This window comes from Adiantum capillus-veneris, chromosome 5 (assembly GCF_014529385.1).
Source record: "Adiantum capillus-veneris isolate H3 chromosome 5, ASM1452938v2, whole genome shotgun sequence".
Lineage (NCBI taxonomy): Eukaryota > Viridiplantae > Streptophyta > Polypodiopsida > Polypodiales > Pteridaceae > Adiantum > Adiantum capillus-veneris.
Window position 1 is genome coordinate 118,371,420 of NC_140935.1, and position 24,873 is coordinate 118,396,292.

At 44.7% G+C, this 24,873-nt stretch overlaps 1 protein-coding gene across 2 annotated transcripts in view; it reads right to left on the bottom strand.

Annotated features, from left to right (window-relative positions):
• Positions 1-24,873, bottom strand: part of NUA (nuclear pore anchor) — a 150,460-nt gene that overhangs the window by 66,834 nt on the left and 58,753 nt on the right. The window contains exons 12-26 of one of the 2 annotated variants that reach the window (XM_086512744.1): positions 4,660-4,708; positions 4,472-4,575; positions 3,854-3,922; positions 3,642-3,776; positions 3,453-3,557; positions 3,227-3,340; positions 1,752-1,839; positions 1,591-1,634; positions 1,442-1,515; positions 1,040-1,142; positions 828-962; positions 590-688; positions 454-495; positions 288-341; positions 23-202 (exon numbers count right to left, since the gene is read on the bottom strand). In XM_086512744.1, coding sequence (XP_086368870.1) covers positions 23-202; positions 288-341; positions 454-495; positions 590-688; positions 828-962; positions 1,040-1,142; positions 1,442-1,515; positions 1,591-1,634; positions 1,752-1,839; positions 3,227-3,340; positions 3,453-3,557; positions 3,642-3,776; positions 3,854-3,922; positions 4,472-4,575; positions 4,660-4,708 — 1,395 coding nt within the window. Of the gene's footprint in view, positions 1-22; positions 203-287; positions 342-453; positions 496-589; positions 689-827; positions 963-1,039; positions 1,143-1,441; positions 1,516-1,590; positions 1,653-1,751; positions 1,840-3,226; positions 3,341-3,452; positions 3,558-3,641; positions 3,777-3,853; positions 3,923-4,471; positions 4,576-4,659; positions 4,709-24,873 lie in introns of both variants that reach the window. The other variant, XM_086512743.1, reaches the window with a different exon arrangement.

The window sequence follows — 24,873 nt, forward strand, 5'->3', positions numbered from 1 at the left end:
ATATATTCCAAATTCAGCCTACCTCTGCTAGGTGTGCTTGTGTTTCTGCAGTTGAAACCTTCTTCAAAGCATCAGCAAGGTCTTTACTTATCATTTGAATACGATCCAGTGTTTCTTTTGCTGCAAGATCTCGCTCATGTGAAAGATGTCGAGTATGAGCTCGTTCAGAGTCAAGTTCATGCTTCATTTCCACCCATTCTCTCTGAAACACTCATATAATGAGGAAAGAAGCAGCAGAAAAACCATAACTATGGGGTCCTACAAAGAGAGTTTTACGAGATTTTTACCTGCATTCGGCTTACTTCATCTTCCAGTTTCTTCTTCTCTGAAGATCTCATGCTCTGCATATATCCAAACAAGTACAGCACAATACAGGCTCTTGAAACAGAACTATGTACTACTTCATATCCAGTAGAATTCAGACCTGAATTAAAATACAAGAACATTTCTCACCTCCTGTGCTTCTCTCACTGTGTCAATGCTGCCCAATGTAGCCTGCACAAAATAGGACACAAAGAGACAACAACAAATATGAGCAAGGTGGTCCTTGAGCAACTTCTTTCCTGCAAAATTTGCCTGCCACATTTACCTGAAGTCTATGCACTTGATCAGACAAAGACGAAAGCTCTTGATAAGCCTTTCTCTCAGCAATACTTAAAAGCTCCTTTTCTCGCTCCAACACAGACACCTGGGAACATTAAATCTCTTAACTTCAATACTAAGGTTACACCACCAGATGTGACCCCCCCACAGTCTGATCTTTGAAATGTCAATCAGACTCACATGGATAAATCAGGAAAATTTTTCAGCCGAAACCTTCAAATTACCTCCACAGACAGTCTCCTGGACTTATCCTCAACTGATTGGACATGTTCAGCACTTTCTCGCAGCCTCTTTTGATAACCAGTTATTATTTGAGAAAACTCGACATTCCGTGCTAAAACAGCATCCATTTCCTTTCTCTGTGAGGTTATCAATGGATATTAGCAAAAGAAATGTGTTCCATTTACTGCACCCATTATCACACACCAAAATCAACCTGATTTTCTGACTCCTTGGTAAAACGTTGCAACTGCTCTTTTGAGTATTCGGCTTCTACACTCAAGCGATCTCTTTCGGCACGCGCCATGTTGACATCTTGCCTGGAGCAAAATATCAACTCTGAGACAACTACCAAGTTTGCAAATTGATGACGCCAAATAGACAGAAGAAATAAGCTCCAGGTCAAAAAAGCATCTTAATAGCATTGTCAATAGTCCCACTCAAAAATCACAACCAATAGATATACTTTTGCCCCCTGTTACAATAGCACATCTAAAACATAACAAGTTAGCTACCACTACTGCAGATCAATGGAGCAACAGATTGCACAGCATGACATAATTGACAAGCTTATTTTAAAGAAAGATGAAGCTTCTCAAATTCATTGGCTTACACACACCTGGCTCTATTGAGATCTTTCTCCAGCACATTTATGCGTTCTGCAGCATCCTTGTGCACTTTCTCAATATCTTCCTGTGGTAATTGACGTATCATTTATCAGCTCATATGCCACCATATAAACAAACCTAAGGTGAACCCAGTGTGCACCTTTGACGTAACAACAAGATTCCGCAGGTCTTCTCCAGTACCCACTGCAAGCACCTCACCTCCTTACATCATTAGCATGCAAATATAGGCCAAGAAGAGGATAAGTTGCAAATAACAGATCCACAGGTTTCCAACATGTTTTGCTAAAGAGATCACTCTACCATCTGCAGCTCGCAAAATTCTGCTGCTTTGAAGCAGCCCAGTTTGAGACTTCAGTTCCTCCTCATAGAGTCTTTTATACATGCCGACCTGTGTACACAATACCAAGACACGAGTAGCTTATTGAAGAGTCTCAGTAACTGCAACGAGTATGCAAAAGGCTAAAAGCTCAGTTAAAGTAACGGTCAGGGCCTAAGTAGTGGTGGAATGCTCAGCACTCAGTGAGCACGCAGCTATCCTTCCAAACTGTCCACAGACTGACACAATAGATGAAATTGTGACGTGCAGCACATGGCAGACGTCACACAACAATCGGTTATCAAACAAACATAATTACTGCTTCTTGTTCTGTTGCTTAGCTAGTTCATTAGCCCTTTGTAAGAATAAACAGTGATAGAGATGTGAAAATTACCTTAGGGACAATGACAAAGAGAAGGAGAGAGATCAACACAATGATGGGGTTCCAACCGACTTTCTCAAAGGCCTCCCACCCCATTACTGCAGAGGTTTTTGCAACATTGCACAAATTGATTGTACAAAAGGAGCCCATGCAACAAGTGATTTGACGTGGCTATTTACTCTCTCGAATGCTCAAATCTCCTACTACCGGAAGATGCACACCTCCGTAGATCAAGTCCCCAGCCTCTCAAGAGGTCGATGCACAACAGAATCTCAGATTCAAAACGGGACTGTGATGGGCATACCACATGGGAGTAGATCCATAAGAGAGGAAGTTTACCTAGACAAATCCACGATAAGCCCAGATTCACCCTTAAAGGAAAGTGCAAGGTATAGACTCATGGTAGTCACCCACAAGACAATATAACCATCAGCTCCATCATGGATAGTATTGACTAAATACGACATCCCCACTAATTTCCTCAGTGCCCAATAGTGGGTGTAGAACTAGGTACTACCGTATGCTCCCAACACAACACACACCACAAATGATATTGTGTAATCAACTGATGATGTGGCAGATTCTGTACGAACAGCCCAAAAATTGCGCTGACTGCTAATGTGGCAGGTGTACGGACAGATTCCGGATTTTACCATGTTTTACCCTAACAGTTGCTGGCGTAGCAGTGTATGGATTTCCTAGTTTTATGCTGGCAGCTTCTAGGCCAGGACCAGATGCTTTTGAGTTTAAAGCTTTTCACTGTAAACTGCTTTTCATGGCCTAGGGCCTTTAAATGTGTCATGGGCTCATTCTCTGGCACGATTCCCTGCGAGGAAGTACAGAGCAACGGAGTACCGGTTTGTATTGAGTTGAAGCAATATAAAGAAATATCCAAAGGGGCGCCAAGGTTTGGGGCCAATGTTCTCTTGGGGTGGAACTCCACCGCTCCGTGTTTCGTGTGTCGTGCATCTCTTTCAGTTCAGTTATTTAAAGTGCTTAAAGCTTGTTCAGTCTGTTCTTTCACTTGGCACGTACCAACCATAGGGCAATTCCCCCTGCAGTATAGATATAGCTTACCGTTCCCTGAAGTGATGCAATAAGCTCCATTTGCTCTTCTGACTTCTTTACAATAGTGGCAACCTTTTGAGCAGCCTCGTCTGTTCGTTTTCTTAATTCCAATTCGAATGCTTCCTGCTCATTACGAAACTGAATTAAGAAGATACTAAATCTATCACAAGACCTTCAAAAACAAGATGCTTTCAGTCAAAGAAACGCAAAACGAAGCTTTACACACGTAAAATACCTTCAGCTTTGTCTCGCATTCTTCATTCTGGTGACCAAGAGTCCGAACAACAGCACGAAGCTGACTGTTCTGCTCTACCAGTTCATGAATATCCTTGAAGGTGAGCTGAAACGTAGATGAAAAACTGAATAAATGGAAAGAGAGTTCCCATTGACGTAAGAGAGCAAGTGCTATGAACCGTGCTCATACCAATCGGTCAGTTATTATATCGGCAGCCTTTACTGAAGAAAGTGATTCTCCTTTCTCGGGAACTTTCTGAATTTCCAGTCTTTCACCACTAAACCGTAGTTTGATATCAGCACACTCTTTCAGCAGTACAGCAATCTGAGAGAGAAACAGCGTAGGGTAAGCCATCAAACCCCTTTAAAACATGCCTCATAAGCAACAAAACAAAATTGTACCTCACTCTGGAGATCAGAACACTCTTGTCTTGACCCATTCAAATCCCGTGCTTGTTTCCTAACCTCAGCCTGAAATAATAAGATTCCATAACTTTTGGCCTCATAGGTCATTTTACCCATTAACAGACGTTAATAGAACATTTGTTCGTTTCATCTCTCTTTCACCCCTGCACCATTAGCACAAACGAACGCACACATACACACGTACATGTGCGCATGCACACACACACACACACACACACACCTATCTTTTGCTGCATATACACATTGCCACACATTTCACAGGCACAGACATTCATCTCATTGCACCTTCTGGGCTTTCCACTTGCATTATTATGTCAAAAGGCAATCCATGGCATGCAGTTGACACCAAAGGGCTTTGAAGTTCACTTAGAAAGCCATCCACAACGACACCAACCACTGATCATACACCCTAACTCACATGTTTTCACTCAGAAAAAGTGTGCGCGTTTGTGTGCTTGTATTTTTGGGGTCGACAGAAAACAAACCAGAAACAGGTGTAAAAAAGGGCATGCGCAAGTGCAAAGAGAGCCAGGATATTCATACATATGCATGTGTGTGTGCGCCAATCATCAACATCTAAAAAAGATGACTTACTTTCAACAGTCTTATTTGAGTTTCTAAAGAATTCTGCTCTTCAACTGATGTGTGCAATTTTTCCTCCATAACAGCGTACGCCTCTGCCATTCGAGTATGCTCGGCTAAATGAGAAAAGAAAACATTGTTAATGGAATCTGATAATATCAGCAGTCAACAAAAGAAGAGATGCTGGTATTTAGAATGACCTCTTTCTTCCAAAATCAGCTCTGCTCTCAGCTCAATTTCTTGAAGTACCTAAAGCAAAAATTAGTCATTATTTCTATGACGTTTGCAGAGAAGATGTAATACATTAATACTGAGGTCAGAAAGCCTGTATTTACAAACTAAAAGAGGGCCTATACAAATCACAAAATCAAATTGCGCAACTAAAACAAAAATGAAGCACGACTAAATCACTAATCATCTTGATTGTTCCACAGCCCAAAAAAACAAGGGTAACTCATAAAATCTAAACTAAGTGAAGTGAGCTGGGCGAAACGAATGAGAGAAGATTAGTTTTGACCACGTACTCAACAAGGAGAGGACATTACAAGACTTAATTTGTACATTTCAAATTCAATGAACAACACAAACAAAATACAAAACAGAAAACTCTACTACAAGGTAGAGAGAACAATGAGATTCTCCAATGCACTGTCCTAGCAGAAGTAAAACATAACCAGATTGAACACAATGTGGAAAACTTGATAACAAAAAACATTAACTTTGCGGCTTCTCCAAACAGGAAGAAGAAGATTATCACCTTTATCATGGGTAGTTTGGGCAATAGCTGGCATCCTTACTCGTGTCATCGGCGCCCAAGAGAAGGGGCAGCTTTATATGGAGGTAATACTTTGGAGGTTATGACGAACTTGTTAAAGCTATGCTTCTCATGCGAGCGTGCCCAGTTTTTAGCCTGTTCATTTATATAAGTCCAGGATAAGCCCAGATTCACCCTTAACGGAGAGTGCAAGGTATAGACTCATCGTAGTCACCAACAAGAGAATAAAACCATCAGCTCCAACAAGTATGGTATTGACTAAATACTACGACATCCCCACTAACGTCGTCATTGCCCAATAGGGGTGTAAAACTAGCTGCTAGTTTTAGTTTGTGGAAGGAATTTCTCAATGACGCTCATGGGGTTTGATTGTCACTGTTAGGTGTACCCTAATTGTTGGTCCGGTCCGTGAAGGCCATTTTTGTGCGTTGGCTGTCACAAACTGCGGACGTGTCGAGTCACTGAAAAGCAGAGCCAACCTTCAGATCACGGCCGAGGGGCCTAAACCCTAAGAAGAACAAGCAATAGCAGAAGAAGTCCTACCAACTTCTGGGACCCCGTGTGATGGGGCCCAAGTGACATAAAGGCATATAAATAAAGCAGGACCCACACACACATAGAGTGTTGCGTGAAGCTGATGACGTGGCAACAATTGTACGGATCTCCGCAATCTGCACTGACATGATGACGTGGCAGATTGTACAGATTTCCGTGTTTTGTGCTCACTGCTAACATGGCAACTGTATGGATTTCCGTGATTTACGCTGGCAGCTTTTGGGCATTGCTTTTGGACCAAATGCTTTTGAGTTTTAAGGCTTTTCATGTAAATTGCTTTTGGGCCTAGGCCTTTATATATGAGGCCATGGGCTCATTCTCTGGCATGCTTCTGGGAGAAGGTGCAGAGCGTGGAGTATCCGCTTGTACTATGTTGATGCAAAATACCAAAAGGGACACCGAGTCTCACAAGGCAGACACCATGTGCCAATAGAAAAGAACAGACTGAACAGACTCTCAGCACTTCATTAACAATTGAACTGAGAGAGAGAGAGAGACGACACGCGACACAGTGGCGGAATTTCACTCCAGAGCGTATTGGCCCCAAACCTTGGCGCCCCTTTCAGTATTTCTTTATATTGCATCAACACAGTACAAGCCGGTACTCCAGACTCTGCACCTTCGCTAGGAAGCATGCAAGAGAATGAGCCCTAGCCTCATATTTAAAGGCCCTTGGCCTAAAAAGCAATTACAGTAAAAAGCCTTTAAAACTCAAAAGCTTTTGGTCCAAAAGCAAAGCCAAAAAGCTGTCATCGTAAATCACGGAAATCCGTACAACCTACCACGTCATCAACCAACGCAAAACGCGAAAATCTCCCTGTTGCCCTTAGGGTTAGGGTTAGGGTTTTTGCAATTTTAGGGTTTCTGGCAGCAGAATTAGTTTTTAGGGTAAGGGTGTCCAAAATTAGGGTTTGCAAGTTTTAGGGTTAGGGTTTCTAGAATTAGGGTTTACAGGTTTTAAGGTTAGGGTTTTCAGAAATAGGGTTTGCAGGTTTTAGGGTTGGGGTTTCCAGTATTAGGGCTTCAGACGTTAGGGTTTCTGGCAGAAATTGGGATTAGGGTTTCTGCTCTCCGGCCGCCACGTCATCACTTTGTGACAGTTTAGGCCACTCGGCCACATCTGTAAGTTGGCTCCATTCTTTAGGCTTTGACACGTCAACAGTTTGTTACATCTCCCCTTTTGGAAAGAGAGTAATCGTCCACGATTACAGCATATCTACAAAACAACATAAGTTAGCTCAAAAATTTCCGAGGGTCATTCCGAGGGACATTCTGAGGGACAATCAATTTGCTCTTTTTATTAAGGAGTTAGCTTCTCCTTTCAGCTGTTTTGATCAAGGAGTTAGCTTCTCCTTTCTGCTGTTTCGATCAAGGAGTTAGCTTCTCCTTTCGCCCAGATCGGAACTCTTGATATTCCGGCGTGGTAAAATTAGCCATACCGTACTGATCTTCCACGGGTGTCTTGATGCACTAAAATTACATACCTAGGCAATCTCATCCAATTAGGAATATTCAGTGGTTGGAACATCACAATGCAACACAAATGCTCACATATCCATTTACAAGACAAAGAAACATAAAGCCGCCGATGAACACTCCTCCCGCATAACCTAACAAGGTCCGAGCCGGGAGATATTCAACGACTCCCTCATCACTCCTCCCGCATAACCTAAAAAGGTCCGGGCCGGGAGATATAGAGGCCTTTTACAACCAAACGCCCCCCAGACCACAGCCTGCGTCGTTTGGAGGTGCTGAGAGTAACCACTGCTCAGACTTCTTAAAACTCCTCCTGCATAACCATCCAGGTCCGGGCAGGGAGTCACAACAACAATTATTTTACAAGCATACAACCAAACGCTCTCCAAGCATCGGACCTGCGTCGTTCGGAGGTTCAAACAATACCAAAACAATATTTCTCACTTCTCCACCCGGGAGTAAAATCACCAATCATTGAAACCAGTATCAAACCAGAGTCAAACAATTCAAATCGGCACCAAAACAGATTAAAAACAGATAGCATCCATTTTAAACAAATTCCAAACAGGATCACCAAACAAGTTCTCAAACAAATTTCAACTTAAAAAGCAATCTCGACATCAGTCGAGCTCGAAAAGTCGAGTGACTTTCCATCCTTAAACTAGCACCAAAATTAGGGTTAGGTTCATTCCATAAGGTCGTAGCCGAGCACAGCATGGTCAATCAGCTCTTTGAGAGACAGTGTTTCTTTGGCGGCGATGGTAGTCCCAAGAGATAGCAATCACACCGTACCTCCAAGGTTACCAACTCGAGAAGAGACATCTACTGAGAGATGTCGAGAAATTCAAGATATAATCTGCTAGGGTTTCCATGGCAAGCATTTCAAGATAACCCACTCTGCCAGAAGTTGCACTCCGAAGGAAGTTGTCAGAACCCGTATAACTTCGGGTTTAAAAAAAATTCTTGAAAGCTTGCCAAGTACTTGGAGTATGCTGCTTGGTAGCGGTAGAGACATCAACATCTGCATGGCATTGCTTTTGAGAAAAACAGTGACTTGAAACAAATTTGGATCCTTCTCTTGCAAGTGATCTTAATTGGCTTATGCCCTGTAAGACATGAGCGGTGACGACGGGAGCACGCCTGATGCGCGATGAAGTAAGGGTGGGAGTGGCTAATAAGATACCTCCAACAAACTTCCAATAGCTCTGTCTGCTCTTTTGCGGGTTAGAGGACGCAGATACCTCCAACAAACTTACAATAGCTCTGTTATGCTCTTTTGTAGGACCGGTATGCTTTCAGAAAAGCACGCGCCTGATGCTCTGATACCACTGTCACAAGGCGGGCACCACGTGCCAATAGAAAAGAACAGACTGAACAGACTTTTAGCACTTCATTAACAATTGAAGAGAGAGAGAGAGAGACACGACACGCGACAAAGAGTGGCGGAATTCCACTCCAGAGAGTATTGGCCCAAAACCTTGGCGCCCCTTTCGGTATTTCTTTATATTGCATCAACACAGTACAAGCCGGTACTCCAGACTCTGCACCTTCACCAGGAAGCATGCCAGAGAATGAGCCCTAGCCTCATATTTACAGGCCCTTGGCTTGAAAAGCAGTTACAATAAAAAGTATTTAAAACTCAAAAGCTTCTCGCCAAAAAGCTGCGATCGTAAATCACGGAAATCCGTACAGCCTGCCACGTCATCAACCACCACAAAAAACGAAAATCTCCTTGCTACCCTTAGGGTTAGGGTTAGGGTTTCTGCAGTTTTAGGGTTTTCGGCAGCAGAATTAGTTCTTAGGGTTAGGGTTTTCAGAATTAGGGTTTGCAGGTTTTAGGGTTAGGGTTTCCAGAATTAGGGTTTGCAGGTTTTAGGGTTAGTGTTTCCAGAAATTGGGTTTGCAGGTTTTAGGGTTAGGGTTTCCAGAATTAGGGTTTGCAGGTTTTAGGGTTAGGGTTTCCAAAATTAGGGTTTGCAGGTTTTAGGGTTAAGGTTTCCAAAAATAGGGTTTGCAGGTTTTAGGATTAGGGTTTCCAGAATTAGGGCTTCAACAGTTAGGGTTTCTGGTAGAAACTAGGGTTAGGGTTTCTGCTCTCAGACAGCCACGTCATCACTTTGTGACAGTTTAGGCGCCTCGGCCACATCTGTAAGTTGGCTCCATTCGTTAGGCTTTGACACGTCAGCAGTTTTTTATACCAAGGTTGGGCCAATACTCTCTGGGGTGGTTTTCTGCCACTCCGTGTCGCGTATCGTCTCACTCTCTCAATTCAATAGTTATTGAAGTGCTAAAAGTCTGTTCGGTCTGTTCTTTTCTATTGGCACGTGGTGCCCGTCTTGTGACATTGGCGGCCCCTTTTCGCACAAGAGGCGGATCTCAAAGCCATACACGATTCTCTTTATTTACAAACTCGTATCCATAAGGCAACTATCCTGAATGTAAAGCTTTCAAGCCTGTAGCACCTAGTGCTACTTCATCCGAGGGGGTGCTCTCACCTAACTCCTTAAGGAGGCACTCCCACCAATTTCAACGATACTATCCCTTGCTAAGGTGCTGAGGTGGTTGATACACGGATTACCCAACTTTGTGACACAACCAACAAAGCCAAAAAGCACGACAAAAAGCAGAAGAAAGAAACTGACTTTCCGGGTTATTTGGGTCGTCAATCTGCTTTTGCCTCGACAAGAAAGCAGAAAAAGCATGTAAGATTTGAAGGAGTATCCAGTTCTTCTTCTTCTTCTCCTTCTTCTTCTTCTTCTTCTTCTTCTGACAGTTCTTCTAGCTCTTTTAACTCGAGCGAAGAGGACAGAAAAGGGAAAAAAGCAAAGCTTCAGAAAGGGCAAGAAAAAGGCAAAGAATCCTAAGTTTCGCCCAGTTTTTTACAGTCCTACAGAGGACTCGTCTTCAGATAGTTCGAACTTCGATGATCACAAATTTTATGCAAAAAAGAAGAATTTCTAAAAAGCCAACCAGTATGACTTTCTGGAGGATAAAAGCAAGAAAGTTCGAGAATTTAAAGAAGGTGGACAGTCAATTAAATTTGACACTTTTTCTCGATTCTAGGATGCTTCGAGGGCTTTGGCCTTCATACAACGGTTTGACATAGCTTCCTGTCACAAGGCGGACACCACGTGCCAATAGAAAAGAACAGACTAAACAGACTTTTAGCACTTCAATAACAATTGAACTGAAAGAGAGAGACGACACGCAACACGGAGTGGCGGAATACCACCCCAGAGAGTATTGGCCCCAAACCTTCGCGCCCCTTTCGGTATTTATTTATATTGCATCATCAAAGTACAAGCCGGTACTCCAGACTCTGCACCTTCTCCAGGAAGCATGCTAGAGAATGAACCCTAGCCTCATATTTAAAGGCCCATGGCCTAAAATGCAGTTTACATGAAAAGCTTTGAAACTCAAAAGCTTATGGTCCAAAAAGCAGTTTACATGAAAAGCTTTCAAACTCAAAAGCTTCTGGTCCAAAAAAAAGCAATGCCAAAAGCTGCCAACGTAAATCACGGAAATCCGTACAACCTGCCACGTCATCATGCAAGCACAATTTTTGAAAATCAGCCACGTTGTTGCAGTTTTAGGGTTAGGGTTTTCAAAATTAGGGTTTCAGCAGTTAGGGTTTCTGGAATTAGGGTTTCAGCAGTTAGGGTTTTTGGCAGAAATCAGGGTTAGGGTTTTTCTGCTCTCAGACAACCACGTCATCACTTTGTGACACTTCTTCTGTTACTTGTTCTTCTTAGGGTTTAAGCTCCCCGTCCACATCTGTAAGTTGGCTCCATTCTTTAGGCTTTGACACGTCAACAGTTTGTTACACTTTCTCTGGAGGACGTACTCGGAGCACTCCAAGATTCGGAGGGCTACCTCTTACTTCAACGAAAATGCTCGAACATGGTGGTCCACTCTTCTATTGAACAAGAAAGCGCCAGTTAAATGGCTGAAATTTAAAAGGCTTTTTATTTCTTCTTGGTTGACTCGGGAGTACGAACGCGGCATACGAGCTGCTTGGAACCATCTTCGGATGACCGAGACAGATACCTTGGACGCATATTGCGAGAGATTTTGGAGCTCTTTTCTACCCGCTTCTTCATTTAAGAAGATCTCATTTAAAGAACAGATTGAGCGGTTTACCTTGGGACTTCCTACGGAGATCTGAGATCACTGTTTAGAGCAAAAGTCAGATTCTATTCAAGAACTGATGAGTCATGCGAAATGGGGCTTTGCCATACACTCAGGCAATTTGACTTACCCCACAGACGAGATCATGACCCAAACAACCGAGCAGACTTCTAAAAATGAAAGAAGAAAGAAGAAGAGTCCCCAAGATCAGGAAGATAAGGATGCACGACCCCGGCTCACTCCTCGGGAAAGAGCCAGCTACATCAAAGAGGGGAAGTATTTTGGATGCGTGGAAACTGGGCACATCTCCGCGAAGTGCCCTAAAATGGCACCAACAGAATAGGAAACAAAAAGGCCAGAGACTTCGAAAGCAGCTGAGGAACGTGGCAGAAAAGGCAGATGAAAGGCAAAAACGAACTCATACCACATTGCGTGGGGCCCGAACGGAATCAGATAAATGAAAATACAAAAATTTGCCGCATTTACGGCAAAGTGAAAGATCAAGAAGCCCTCATTTTATTTGATGGAGGAGCCAAGACCAACTTCTTTTCACTTGAATTGGCGGCGATTTGGCAATACGCCCGACAGGCTGAGGCCACAGGCGGAAGTAGTTCTACCGGCACCCGAACAGGATGTTGCCGTTTGCAATGCCAGGGGTGTTTCGGGCACGAGGACTTCTACGTAATTCCCTTGGGAGGTTGTGACGTCCTGCTCGAAATCCCTTGGTACCACAAGAACAATACCGTGGTTGACTATCGGGCCGACAAAGCGACTTTGACAAATGAAGGGCACAAAGATTGTACTAGATAAAATTCAGTTTCTTTACTCGATTTTTTGGAGAGAACTGAATGAGGATTGAAGGTCGAATATGTTTTGACCTAGACAAAGAACGCCAAGATTTTCTCCACAATCATGCCGATTGCTCTCCAGAACGCTTGCCTGGAGTTGCTATCAGCTCGTCCTGAGGATCATACCATTGATTTGATACCTGGAAGCACACCACCGAACTGGCCACCTTACCGTGTGAGTTGAGCCCAGAGAGACTTTTTGGGACACATCGTCTCAGCAACAGGAGTGTAGATGGACCCGGCCAAGATTGAGACTATACGTGATTGGCTCGATTTGAAGAATGTCTATGAAGTTAAAAGCTTCTTGGGCTTATGTTCTTACTACCAACGGTTCATCAGAAAGTTTGCAGAGGTTGCTTCCCCTTTACATATGTTGACACAGAAAGGACTCCCTTTCTCGTGGGGATCCAGACAGGTGATTGCCTTTCAGACATTGAAAGAGAAATTGACTACAGGACCAGTTTTGACTTTGTCAGATTTACAGAAGTCATTCGAAGTATATTGTGATGCTTGTGGTCGTAGTGTGGGTGCGATCTTAATGCAAGAAGGCCATGTCATTGCCTACGAGAGCTGATTGTTCTCAATGCCGGAATTGACAGCACAGATTTATGAGAGCTTTTGGCAGTTATCCATGCTCTTACTCAGTGGCAACATTACCTACTCAAAGCCGATTTTACGGTCTTCACAGATCACCAGAGTTTACGCTACTTCTTGTCACAGAAGCAGCTATCGGAAAAGAAGATGCGGTGGGCGAACATCTTGTCACAATTTCACATCCAGATTGTCCATGTGCAGTGACAGAAGAACTTGGTGGCGGATGCTTTGTCGGAATCCGTTGGTTCTGGCTATTTTAGCGATACATCAAGGAGCTTCGAGGATATGGTCGATCAGTATGCCACAGATACAGATTTTGTAGATATTTTCACTCGGATACGGAATGGGGAGGTAGTAGCGGGATATTCCATTCGGGATGGCTACTTGATGAAGAAAACGATGTTGTGCGTTACACAGCCAATGAGGGAAAAGGTTTTAACTGAATGCCATTGTCCACCATTTACGGGTCACCGCGGCATTGCTACCACCTTGAAAGGTGTGGAGAGATACTTCTTTTGGTCGAGACTCAAAAAGGACGTGGGCGATTTTGTATAAAGCACAAGGATTGTTACAACCTTTACCCATTCCCACCCGCCCATAGGAAAGTATTGCAATGAATTTCATTTCTTATCTCCCAACAACACAAAGTGGACACGATGGTATCTGGACTGTTATTGACAGATTTAGCAAGCAAGCTCATTTCATTCCAGTGAAGAAGACAGTCAAGCCGAATCACTTAGTGAGACTGTTTGTGGCCCAGATCTTCAGATTACATGGCATGCGCGAGACAATTGTCTTTGACAGAGACCCCAGATTCACGAGTTTGTTTTGGAAGGCTATGGGAGAACATTGGCACGCGGTTGCACTTCTCGTCATCTTTCAACCCGCAGACAAATGGGCAATCTAAGATTGCAAATTCAATCGTACTAGATTTGTTGACGTCTTCTTCGTTGGATCGGAAGACTACATGAGAAAAGGTTTTTACCTTTGGTGGAATATGCCTACAATAGCACGATCAACTCTTTGATGGGGAAGGTGTCATTTGAGATTATTGAATTTGCTACGAAGGTTCCATCCTTCCTTACCACGAAAGATAAGATTTTCTTTTGAAGCCGACCAGTTCACGAGGGACTTGGACTTGGTCCGGAAGGTTTTGGAGAAATCTCAGGAAAGACACAAAAAGGCAACAGCTCGACATCGTCGTGACTCAAAATTAAAGGAGAACGATTGGGTGCTCTTACGTTTTGAGAAGGCACGCTTGAGAAAGAAAAAGGGAAAGGAGCAACTTTTTCCAAAGCTTAGCATGAGATATTATGGACCTTTCCAGATTTTCGAAAAGATAAATGATGTCTCCTTTGAACTGAAGCTGCCCGATACTTGGAGGATTCACAATGCTTTTCATGTGAGTCTCCTGAAGCCTTTTAAAGGCAATGTGCCCGATGATGGGGAGCCTGATGAGCAACCCGAAGTGGAGGAAAATGAGGAGATACTCGTTCCAGAACAGATTTTGGCACATAAAGATAGAAAGGTAAAAGGTAAACGATAAGGCGGTTCTTGGTTAAATTCAAGAACTATCCCGCATTGGATGCGAAGTGGAAGGAGCAGGAGGACCTGGCAGATACTCCTCACATTGTGAACTTTTACCTTGAAGCATTTGGTTTAGCATAGTCTATTCCAAATTGAACCCCGAACTCAGTTGGGTGAAATTTGGTGCAGCGGGTATGCACGAGACGGGAGTCGCGCCACTCCTTTGTCAAAATATTGCCGCGATTTTGATACCAAAGTCACTGATGTCTCTTTTGAGTTACAGGAATACTGTGAGCTGACAGTATTCTGCTGTATGACTTTAAGAACTGGAATTCCCAATAATATGATAATGATTTGTTCTCGACTTGTCTAAGTATAGGAACTCATAGACGAAATGACTGCAGCATTTTGCTCTGAAAGATCTCGATAGACGTGATTGCAATAAGGATTAGTTAATCGGGCATTTATAAGGTCCCGAGTGGATCTAGATGCAATTACTAAATACGATGCCGATTAACCATGGTCTGAGATCCGAATGAATTTTGAATGTGATTTGTTATGTGATGTCATGTCATCTGGCTGTTCGATTCGTACATGTGCTAGATGTGTGTTCCTAGTGCGTCCGTACTAACATTCAGTGTTTGCTAAGACAGTTTATGGCTTCTGTTTGTTTTGCAGGCGTAATCGAGGGCGATTACAATGCTTTGAAGAGGGGGGTATGTCACAAACCGGTGACGTGGCTGGCCTTACAATGGGCAGCAGAGCATACACACAAACACTCCCCGGCTGGCAGAAACCCGCAGCAGCGCTGACGTGGCATTTCCGGATTCGTGCCACAAAACCCGCTGACAGAGCTGACATGGCTAGCTGTACAAAATTCCGCCTTTTGCGCTGGACTGTACGGCAGTTGTACATAAAAAAGCAGGCTGAAAATTTACGCAAGCTTTTTGGGAGGGCTTTTGGATAAACTGCTTTATTTTAAGTTGATGAAGCTTTTGATTTTGAAGCTTTTGGGGCTCTGCTTTTAACATCCCTTGTACACTTATAAATAAGTGGGCAGAGCTCCCACTCTTGAGAGGATCTGGACACAGAGTCTGAGAGTGAGACCCCTCCCACTCTCTTGTACTTTAAACACAGATTAATACAAAAAGAAATACCGAAAGCGGTGCCAATCTTTAGGGCCAATATCTCTAGGCACGAAACTTCGTCGGGCTGTGTCGAATAAATTGTGAACTATGAACTGTTTTGAAGTGACTCTCTGTTGTGTTGCAGTAGAATCTTGACTTGGAGTGTCCAAGTTTGTTCCATCTATCGTGATGCCTTCTTCTCTTTCATCACCAACACCCTTCTTGGAAGACTAGTCTAAGTGTGCCTCTTGTAAGAGAAGAGAGTCACTCTTCACCTTCTTCTCTTCTCTATACTCATTCTCTGAGTACTTCCCACCTTCCTGCAAGAGCGAAATCATAAGTGCTAAATAGGCCTAGAGGGGTGGCGATTTCACCATGCGTGGAAAGAAGATGTGATGTGTGAGTAACACGATGGGTGAGGGGGAAAATCATGCCCAGGCCCCAACCTTCCACGTAGAGGCCAAAAGGTTTTTAAACCTTTTAAAATGTCTTTTGAACCCCTTGCTTATACAGACACCTCCCAAAAGGTAAAGATGATGTCAAGGATACTGCGCTCCTTGAAACGTGTCTGACTCTCATGTATACTGCTCTCAAGTAGCAGCTGAATCCTCAAACTCAGAGCCTTTGCTCATATTTTGTAGGCTGAGTTGAGAATAGTGATGGACCGCCACTGTCGAATCTCATCCAAGGAGCCTCCCTCCTTGAGAATAAGGTAAATCAGATCCTCACTCATCAGGCATCTCACCAGTGAGCAAGATGTGTCGGTAGGCGCTACGTAGATCCAAACCAAGCAGCTCCCATTACTCCAAGAAAAAGCTCGGAGTCAAACCATCCTCCCTTGGGCAGCTACCTCGAGGGAGTGCCCTGAGGGCCTCATGGAGCTCCTCTAGTTGGAGAGGCATCTCTAGTCTCTGACGCATCTCCTCAGTAACTAGGCAAGGCATCTATTCCCAAACCTGCTCGCTGCATGCACCATGGCGCTCTGATTGTGGCTCAACTGAAAGCAACTCACCGTAATGTTAGAGTTTTGGCATCTCAAGTGAACTGCCCAATGTGAACCCATTATTTATTTTGGCTTTTAGGTATTTGTTTTACTTATTTGTCAATGTCTGGGTAGGGCAATTTACTGAGGTTTCTATATAAGCAACCCCTTGGCTCCATTGTATTACACATTTAGTTATTCATTGCCGAGGATGATTGGTTTAGAAGCCATACTCTCTCGATATCCAGAGTGCAGATGAGGAAGGATTCAAGTCGTAGTATCTAGTTCTTTTGTACCCAGACATGGTATTAGATTCACCATTCTGTAACAGATTGGTCATAGGTCATTTTGGCCTTTTGAAGACGTTAACATAACATTTCATTTCATCATCTCTCTCTCTCTCTCTCTCTCTCTCTCTCTCTCTCTCTCTCTCTCTCTCTCTCTCTCTCTCTCTCTCTCTCTCTCTCTCTCTCTCTCTCTTTTTTTTTTTTTTTTTTTGAAAAAGTCAAGGCTGTATATTACTGAGTACAATATAATCCCCAGCGGATGCCAAAATAGCCTATCACGTGGGGTGTACAAGCTGAATGTAAGGATGAGAGCCACTATAGTGACAACTCGACTAGAACAATCTCATGGTGGTCGGTGTGATGAGTGGAGGAGAAACCACCGAGGAGCGGCATAATGCCATGTAATCTAGCCACCTATAAGTGTGAAGAAGAGTGGGGATCAGGCCCAACGCCGAAGGAAGGCTAATCGGCGAGCCTCGGCTGCTTGAGATGTACTTGCGGAAGAATCCCATTGCCAAATCAGAGTGTGAATGATGTCCATCCAAATGGCAGTGAGGGTATCCTGAAGGAGCTGTGGAGCCGCACTTAGATTGTGAAGACAACGAGCTCTCCAAACATTCCATAGTGTAATACTAGTGATGACTGAAAAAACTTCATCACGTGTCTGAGAATCCCCCTGCCAAGCAATCTGTGGTAGCATAGCCAAAGTCCCTCGCCGATAACCAGTCGAGGTAACCATAAAGGCTGGATCTGCGTCTGAGCCCTCGTAGAAAAGATGCGGGCCGGGCATCGGCATCAACCATGAGACAGATCCCCAAGTGAGAAATCCATGCTGAACACCCGCTCTGCTAACTAAAAAGCAAACTGCAAGCCACACTACATGGGAAGTTGAGCATGACCAAAGACAGTGTGCAGGTGACTCAAGTAGTCGCAAAGGACAGCGAGTACATAACGGATCATGACCCATAATAGCTAGCCAAGTCCCAACTGGAAGTCCTGCATGTGCAATCATCCACATGAAAAAAGAAATACGACGAGCCGCATGTAAAATCCCAGATCGTGGACCAAAACTGCTGTAGATAGGCATGGGAGAGACCTGAATGTAACCAGAAACGCATACGAGTGGGCTACTCTGGTTGCGATTTCATCAATGCTAACCTTCCAATCCTGACAATGTACTCAAAGAATGATACAGGTGCACCGGTGGGGTCAGAGTGAGGCCAATGCCACTCTCTTGGGTCCCAATAAAGCTGAGATAGGACACGACCCTCCCACACCCAAAGCCTCCAAAGTGCAGCATCAGCGGAAGCGAAACGGGGGTCAACACAACGACGCTTCCCGCGGGAGCCAACTACTCGTATGGCCTCCCATCGAGCGCCAGGGGAGACAAGGTGCGGAGAGGTGGCATCATATGTCAATCTAGCATGAATCCCCTGAGAGTAGTAAGTATCAACTATGAACAACATGGTGTCTAAACGAACTAATAAGAGAGTGCTCTGAGCAAAGAGGCCTTCCCAGCCACAATGGGGAGGCATCTGAACCGTGCCTCGCATGACTGCATCCCACTGTGAAGGAACGACGGAATCAATCTCAAGCAGTCTGTCTGTCACCCCGCGACCAATGTCATAATGTTCTGCCACAAAATCTGCATCCAGCATACGTGTCTCATGAAACAACCGCATAGAGGCAGTAGGGCCAGTGTCCCAAGCAACCCAATCAATGTGAGTCCTCTTCCCAAGCTGACGGGGTGGATTAACCGAAGAATCGAGAACTGCAGCATTCCAAATGAGAGGCTTGCACTCAATCTCCTCACGACATGAGGGAGGTGAGCGTATGATAGCCCGTCGCATGGCAACCCAAATATGAAGGAGCGATCGGATGAAGGGTGAGAGGGTGGTGGTGGACAAGGGGGCATCCGTAAGGAGAAAACGATACCCTGTATGCCAAGTATGACCATCTCTAGTGCCGAGGCGTGGAGTCACTGTGCAAAGAGAGGCGTGAAGAAGCATCTTCCAAGGTTCTTGGCCGGGAAAAAGATCTCGAACAATAAGCTTGGTAAGAAGGGCGTGGCTTTGTAACTCTGGATCAATAATGCCAATGCCTCCCTCTGACCTAGGACGAATAATCGTGGACCAACGAACTCGAGCACGAGTATCAGTAGTCCCATCTGTGCCACTCTATAAAAAGTTCCGCACTAGTCGGCGGAGCTGAGCTATCACATCAGAATGTAGCATCCAACAAGAGGCCGTATACCATATTGTAGCCAGAATGACCTGGTTGGCGACCAATGCACGGCCAGCCAACGACAGATGACGTGAAGACCAATGGCATAGCTTCCTGCGAATAGACTGTAGTACGGGTGCTGCTGCTATGAGGAAACATCAAATCCAACCTGAAAGCTCAGATATCTGCATGTCTGACCCGACTGCAGCCATGTGGAACCATCAGCTACCCCCCAAGTGTCACAAGGCGGGCACCACGTGCCAATAGAAAAGAACAGACTGAACAACTTTAAGCACTTCAAATAACAACTGAACTGAAATGGAGAGAGAGACGACACGCGACACGGAGTGACGGAATTTCACCCCAGAGAGTACTGACCCCAAACCTTGGCGCCCCTTTCGGTATTTCTTTATATTGCATCAACACAGTACAAGCCGGTACTCCAGACTCTGCACCTTCGTACTGAAGCATGCCAGAGAATGAGCCCTAGCCTCATATTTAAAGGCCCTTGGCCTGAAAATCAGTTACAGTAAAAAGCCTTTAAAACTCAAAAGCTTATGGTTCAAAAGAAAAGCCAAAAAGCTGCCAGCGTAAATCATGGAAATCCGTACAACCTGCCACGTCGCAAAACCCAGAAATCTTTCCTTAGGGTTAGGGTTAGGGTTTCTGCAGTTTTAGGGTTTCTGGCAGCAGAATTAGGGTTTGCAGGTTTTAGGGTTAGGGTTTCAGCAGTTAGGGTTTCTGGCAGAAATTAGGGTTTGCAGGTTTTAGGGTTAGGGTTTCCAGAATTAGGGTTTCAGCAGTTAGGGTTTCTGGCAGAAATTAGGGTGTGCAGGTTTTAGGGTTAGGGTTTCCAGAATTAGCGTTTCAGCAGTTAGGGTTTTTGGTAGAAATTAGGGTTAGGGTTTCTGATCTCGGGCAACCACGTCATCACTCTGTGACACTTCTTCTGTTGCTTGTTCTTCTTAGGGTTTAGGCCCCTCGGCCGGTAGGCTCCGTTCTTCAGTAGGTCGACACGTCAGTAGTTTGTTACATCTCCCCTTCTTGAAAGAGAGTAATCGTCCGCGATTATAGCATATCTGCAAAACAACTCAAGTTAGTTCAAAAAATTCCAAGGGTCATTCCGAGGGACATTCCGAGGGACAATCAGTTTGCTCTTTGTATTAAGGAGTTAGCTTCTCCTTTCTGCTCTTTTGATCAAGGAGTTAGCTGCTCCTGTCGGCTGTTTTGATCAAGGAGTTAGCTTCTCCTTTCGTCCATCTCGGAACTCTTGATATTCCGGCGTAGTAAAATTAGCCATCACACCCAGACCGTACTGATCTTCCTCGGGTGTCTTGATGCACTAAAATTACATACCCAGGCAATCTCATCCAATTAGGAATATTCAGTGGTTGGCACATCACAATGCAACACAAATGCTCACATATGCATGTTACAAGACATAGAAACATAAAGCCGCCGATGAACACTCCCCCCGCAAATAACCATCCAGGTCCGGGCCATGAGCTGATCAACGACTCCTTCATCACTCCTCCCGCAAATAACCTAAAAAGGTCCGGGCCATGAGATATAGAGGCCTTTTACAACCAAACGCCCCCCAGACAGCAACCTACGTCGTTTGGAGGTGCTGAGAGTAACCACTGCTCAAACTTCTTAATACTCCTCCCGCATAACCATCCAGGTCCGGGCCATGAGTAACAACAACAATACTCCCCCCGTATATAACCACAAGGGTCCGGGCCATGAGTAACAACAACACTTTTTCAATCATTCAATACTCCCCTCGCAAATAACCACAAGGGTCCGGGCCATGAGTATGAACAAGCATTCTCAAACATAATTTCTCACTACTCCACCCGGGAGTAAAATCACCAATCATTGAAACCAGTATTAAAACCAAAGTCAAACAATTCAAATCGGCACCAAGACAGGTTCAAAACAGATACCATCCATTGCAAACAAATTCCAAACAGGATCACCAAACAAGCTCAAACAGAACTCAAACTTAAAAAGCAATCTCGACATCAGTCGAGCTCGAAAAGTCGACTGACTTTCCATCCTGAAACCTGCACCAAAAATTAGGGTTAGGTTTCTTCCATAAGGTTGTAGCCGAGCACGGCATGGTCCATCAGCTCTTGGACAGACAGTGTTTCTTTGGCGGCGATGGTAGTCCGAAGATAGCAATCAAACTAGATCTCCTGCTTGTGAAGAGACATCTACTAGGAGATATCGAGAAATTCCAAGTTATAATCTGCTAGGGTTTCTATGGCAAGCATTTCAGGATACCCCACTCTGCCAGAAGTTGCACTCCGAAGGAAGATGTTAGAAACAATATAACTTCGGGCAAAAAAAAAAAATTCTTGAAAGCTTGAAAAGTACTTGGAGTATGCTGCTTGGTATCTGTAGACATCAACATCTGCATGGCACTGCTTCTGAGAAAAACAGTGACTTGAAACAAATCTGGATCATTCTCTTGCAAGTGATCTTAATTCGCTTATGCCCTGTAAGACACTGCGGTGAAGACGGGAGCGCGCCCGATGCGCGATGAAGTAAGGGTGGGAGTGGCTAATGAGTCCACGTTCGAGGGCGAAGATATTCTCGAATAAAGCTCTGTCTACTCTTTTGTGGGACCGGTATGCTTTCAGAAAAGCACACGCTTGATGCTCTGATACCACTGTCAGAAGGTGGGCACCACGTGCCAATAGAAAAGAACAGACTGAACAACTTTAAGCACTTCAAATAACAACTGAACTGAAATGGAGGGAGAGACGACACGCGACACGGAGTGGCGGAATTCCACCCCAGAGAGTATTGGCCCCAAACCTTGGCGCCCCTTTCGGTATTTCTTTATATTGCATCAACACAGTACAAGCCAGTACTCCAGACTCAGCACCTTCGTACTGAAGCATGCCAGAGAATGAGCCCTAGCCTCATATTTAAAGACCCTTGGCCTGAATAGCAGTTATAGTAAAAAAGCCTTTAAAACTCAAAAGCTTCTAGTTCAAAAGCAAAGCCAAAAAGCTGCCAGCGTAAATCATGGAAATCCGTACAGCCTGCCACGTCGCAAAACGCAGAAATCTGTCCTTAGGGTTAGGGTTAGGGTTTCTGCAGTTTTAGGGTTTCTGGCAGCAGAATTAGGGTTTGCAGGTTTTAGGGTTAGGGTTTCCCGAATTAGGGTTTCAGCAGTTACGGTTTCTGGTAGAAATTAGGGTTTGCAGGTTTGAGGTTTAGGGTTTCAACAGTTAGGGTTTCTGGCAGAAATTAGGGTTTGCAGGTTTTAGGGTTAGGGTTTCCAGAATTAGGATTTCAGCAGTTAGGGTTTTTGGCAGAAATTAGGGTTAGGGTTTCTGCTCTCGGGCAACCACGTCAGCACTCTGTGACACTTCTTCTGTTACTTGTTCTTCTTAGGGTTTAGGCCCTCGACCGGTGGCTCCATTCTTCAGTAAGTCGACACGTCAGCAGTTTGTTACACCAAGTAGGTATGTCATCACTGCCAACTAGTAACCCATAGGATTTATGCCAGTTAATGCGTGCACCACTGGCAATGCAAAAAAACCTCTAGGGCCTCCCGCATGGCATCAAGAGCAGCTAGCAAATAGCGCAACATTAGCATAGTGTCATCAACAAACTCCTGATCGATAAGGTTCGGAGCTGTAGGTACTGGCATGGTCAAGCCACGAAATGCATGACTCTGAGCACGAAGAAAGTCCAACATAGTCTCTCCTACAAACAGATACAGATATGCTGCTAAAGGACATCCCTGACGGACAAATCGAGAAAGCTCAAAACTGCAACTGACACAGCCACCAATAGTAATAGCACTGCTGCTAGTCCTGAAGAGAGCGGAAATGCTTGAAGAAACCCATCCTGGCTAATGATCCTTCGAGAAAGTCCCACTCAACACGATCGTATGCTTTCTCGAAGTCAAGGATGAAAAAAGCGAGAGGTTCAGAAGATGATCAGGCCCACTCTACTGCCTCATAAAAAGTGAAGATATTATCCTCTCTCTCTCTCTCTCTCTCTCTCTCTCTCTCTCTCTCTCTCTCTCTCTCTCTCTCTCTCTCTCTCTCTCTCTCTCTCTCTCTCTCTCTCTCTCTCTCTCTCTAAGACGGATCACAGACTTCTTCAGAGCAGGCACGGCAAAGCCCCAAGAGCCACTCCCGCAACAGAGCTCCCCCTCGTCTCACACCAGAGGCACACTAATCGACCTAGCGATTGAACTGGGGAAATCCAAGCACCCACGACTGCGAAGGACTACACAACACCGACGGAGGCTACGTCAAAAGATTCGGAGCACGCTGGCCAGGCATGCACGACGCCCGGTCGGACTACTAACCATGGAGGAAATTGATGAGATTCGCCAACGACCGATGCTAGATTATTTGTGATAAGCCGCCCATTTTTGCTTAGTTTTTTGCTTAGCTCACATCGACCAATCTAAGATCCCATAGTATATATCTCCGTTTTGTATTGTTGTTAGGTTATTTCGTTACTTAGACTTTGTATCAAATCCACCACTTTGTAACTTTCTGGTCTCATAGGTCACTATGGCCTTTTGAAGACGTTAATATAACATTTCATTTCTCTCTCTCTCTCTCTCTCTCTCTCTCTCTCTCTCTCTCTCTCTCTCTCTCTCTCTCTCTCTCTCTCTCTCTCTCTCTCTCTCTCTCTCTCTCTCTCTCTCTCTCTCTCTCTCTCTACACTTCCGCATCGTTGACTTTGACATGGTATCAGAGCTTTGTCGTTGGTGAAGACTCTTGGAGGTGGAGCTGCAAAAAGAAGAGCTTGAGAAGAGATTTCGTCGCCGGCATCCCTCGCTGTCCCAGCGTTCCAAAATGCTGCCCAACCGACGCCCTAAACCCTAACATTTTCCCTCTCCATCGTCGCCATTGCCCAAGTGCCCACAGTGTTGGAATTAGGGTTGCAAAGAAACGCGCACAACTTGGAGAGTGTATAACTTAGTGTGCAATGGCAAGAGATAGATAGCCCTAGAGTGATGGACGTATATACAATGCACGAGGGAAAAAACCTCCTAAAGAGGGAAAAAATGCCCTGGCGGTCCTAGTGTGTTCACACACATCACTACCACATGTATATGGTAACAAATCCCCCTTGGAGTGATGCGGTGAACGAGAGCTGTCACGTGAGTAAAGGGAAGTGCCATGCCCTGAGGACATGATCAGTCCACAAAGGGGAGTAAGCCCAAAGCTTTGCGGAAAGCTTCAAGCTTCTCACGAGACAATGCCTTTGTGAAAAGATCTGCAAGCTTATCCTGTGCTGGCACATAAGCCAAGCTGATCTCTCCTGCTGAGAGCCTCTCCCTGATATAGTGGTAATGCACCTCAATGTGCTTTGTGCGAGCATGAAAAACTGGGTTCCTCGCAACTGCCAGTGCGCTCTGACTGTCAGTGTAGATAGTGTTGGCAGTGTCCTGTCCAACACCCAAATCAGCCATAAGGCGTCTGAGCCATACACACTCAACCGTAGCTGTGAAGACTGCCCTGTACTCAGCCTCACAACTCGAAGTGGCCACAGTAGGTTGCTTCTTGCTATACCATGATATACATGAACTGCCAAGCATAAAACAAAAACCACTTATGGACACTCGCGTGTCAAAACAACCAGCCCAATCTGAGTCCGAAAAAGCATGTAAGTCTGGCGGCAATGATCCCCCCTTGGGATAAAACAAACCAAGATCTAAAGTGCCATTAAGGTAGCGGAAAATCCTCTTGACAGCCTGCCAATGCTTAGACCTTGGGCTATGCATAAATCTGCTGACCTGTGAGACTGCAAACTGAATATCTGGCCTCGTGTTGCATACATAATGAGGCAGCCAACAGCAGTTTAGTAAAGAGTGACATCAGCAGGATGGCCCGCATCATGTAGACTCAA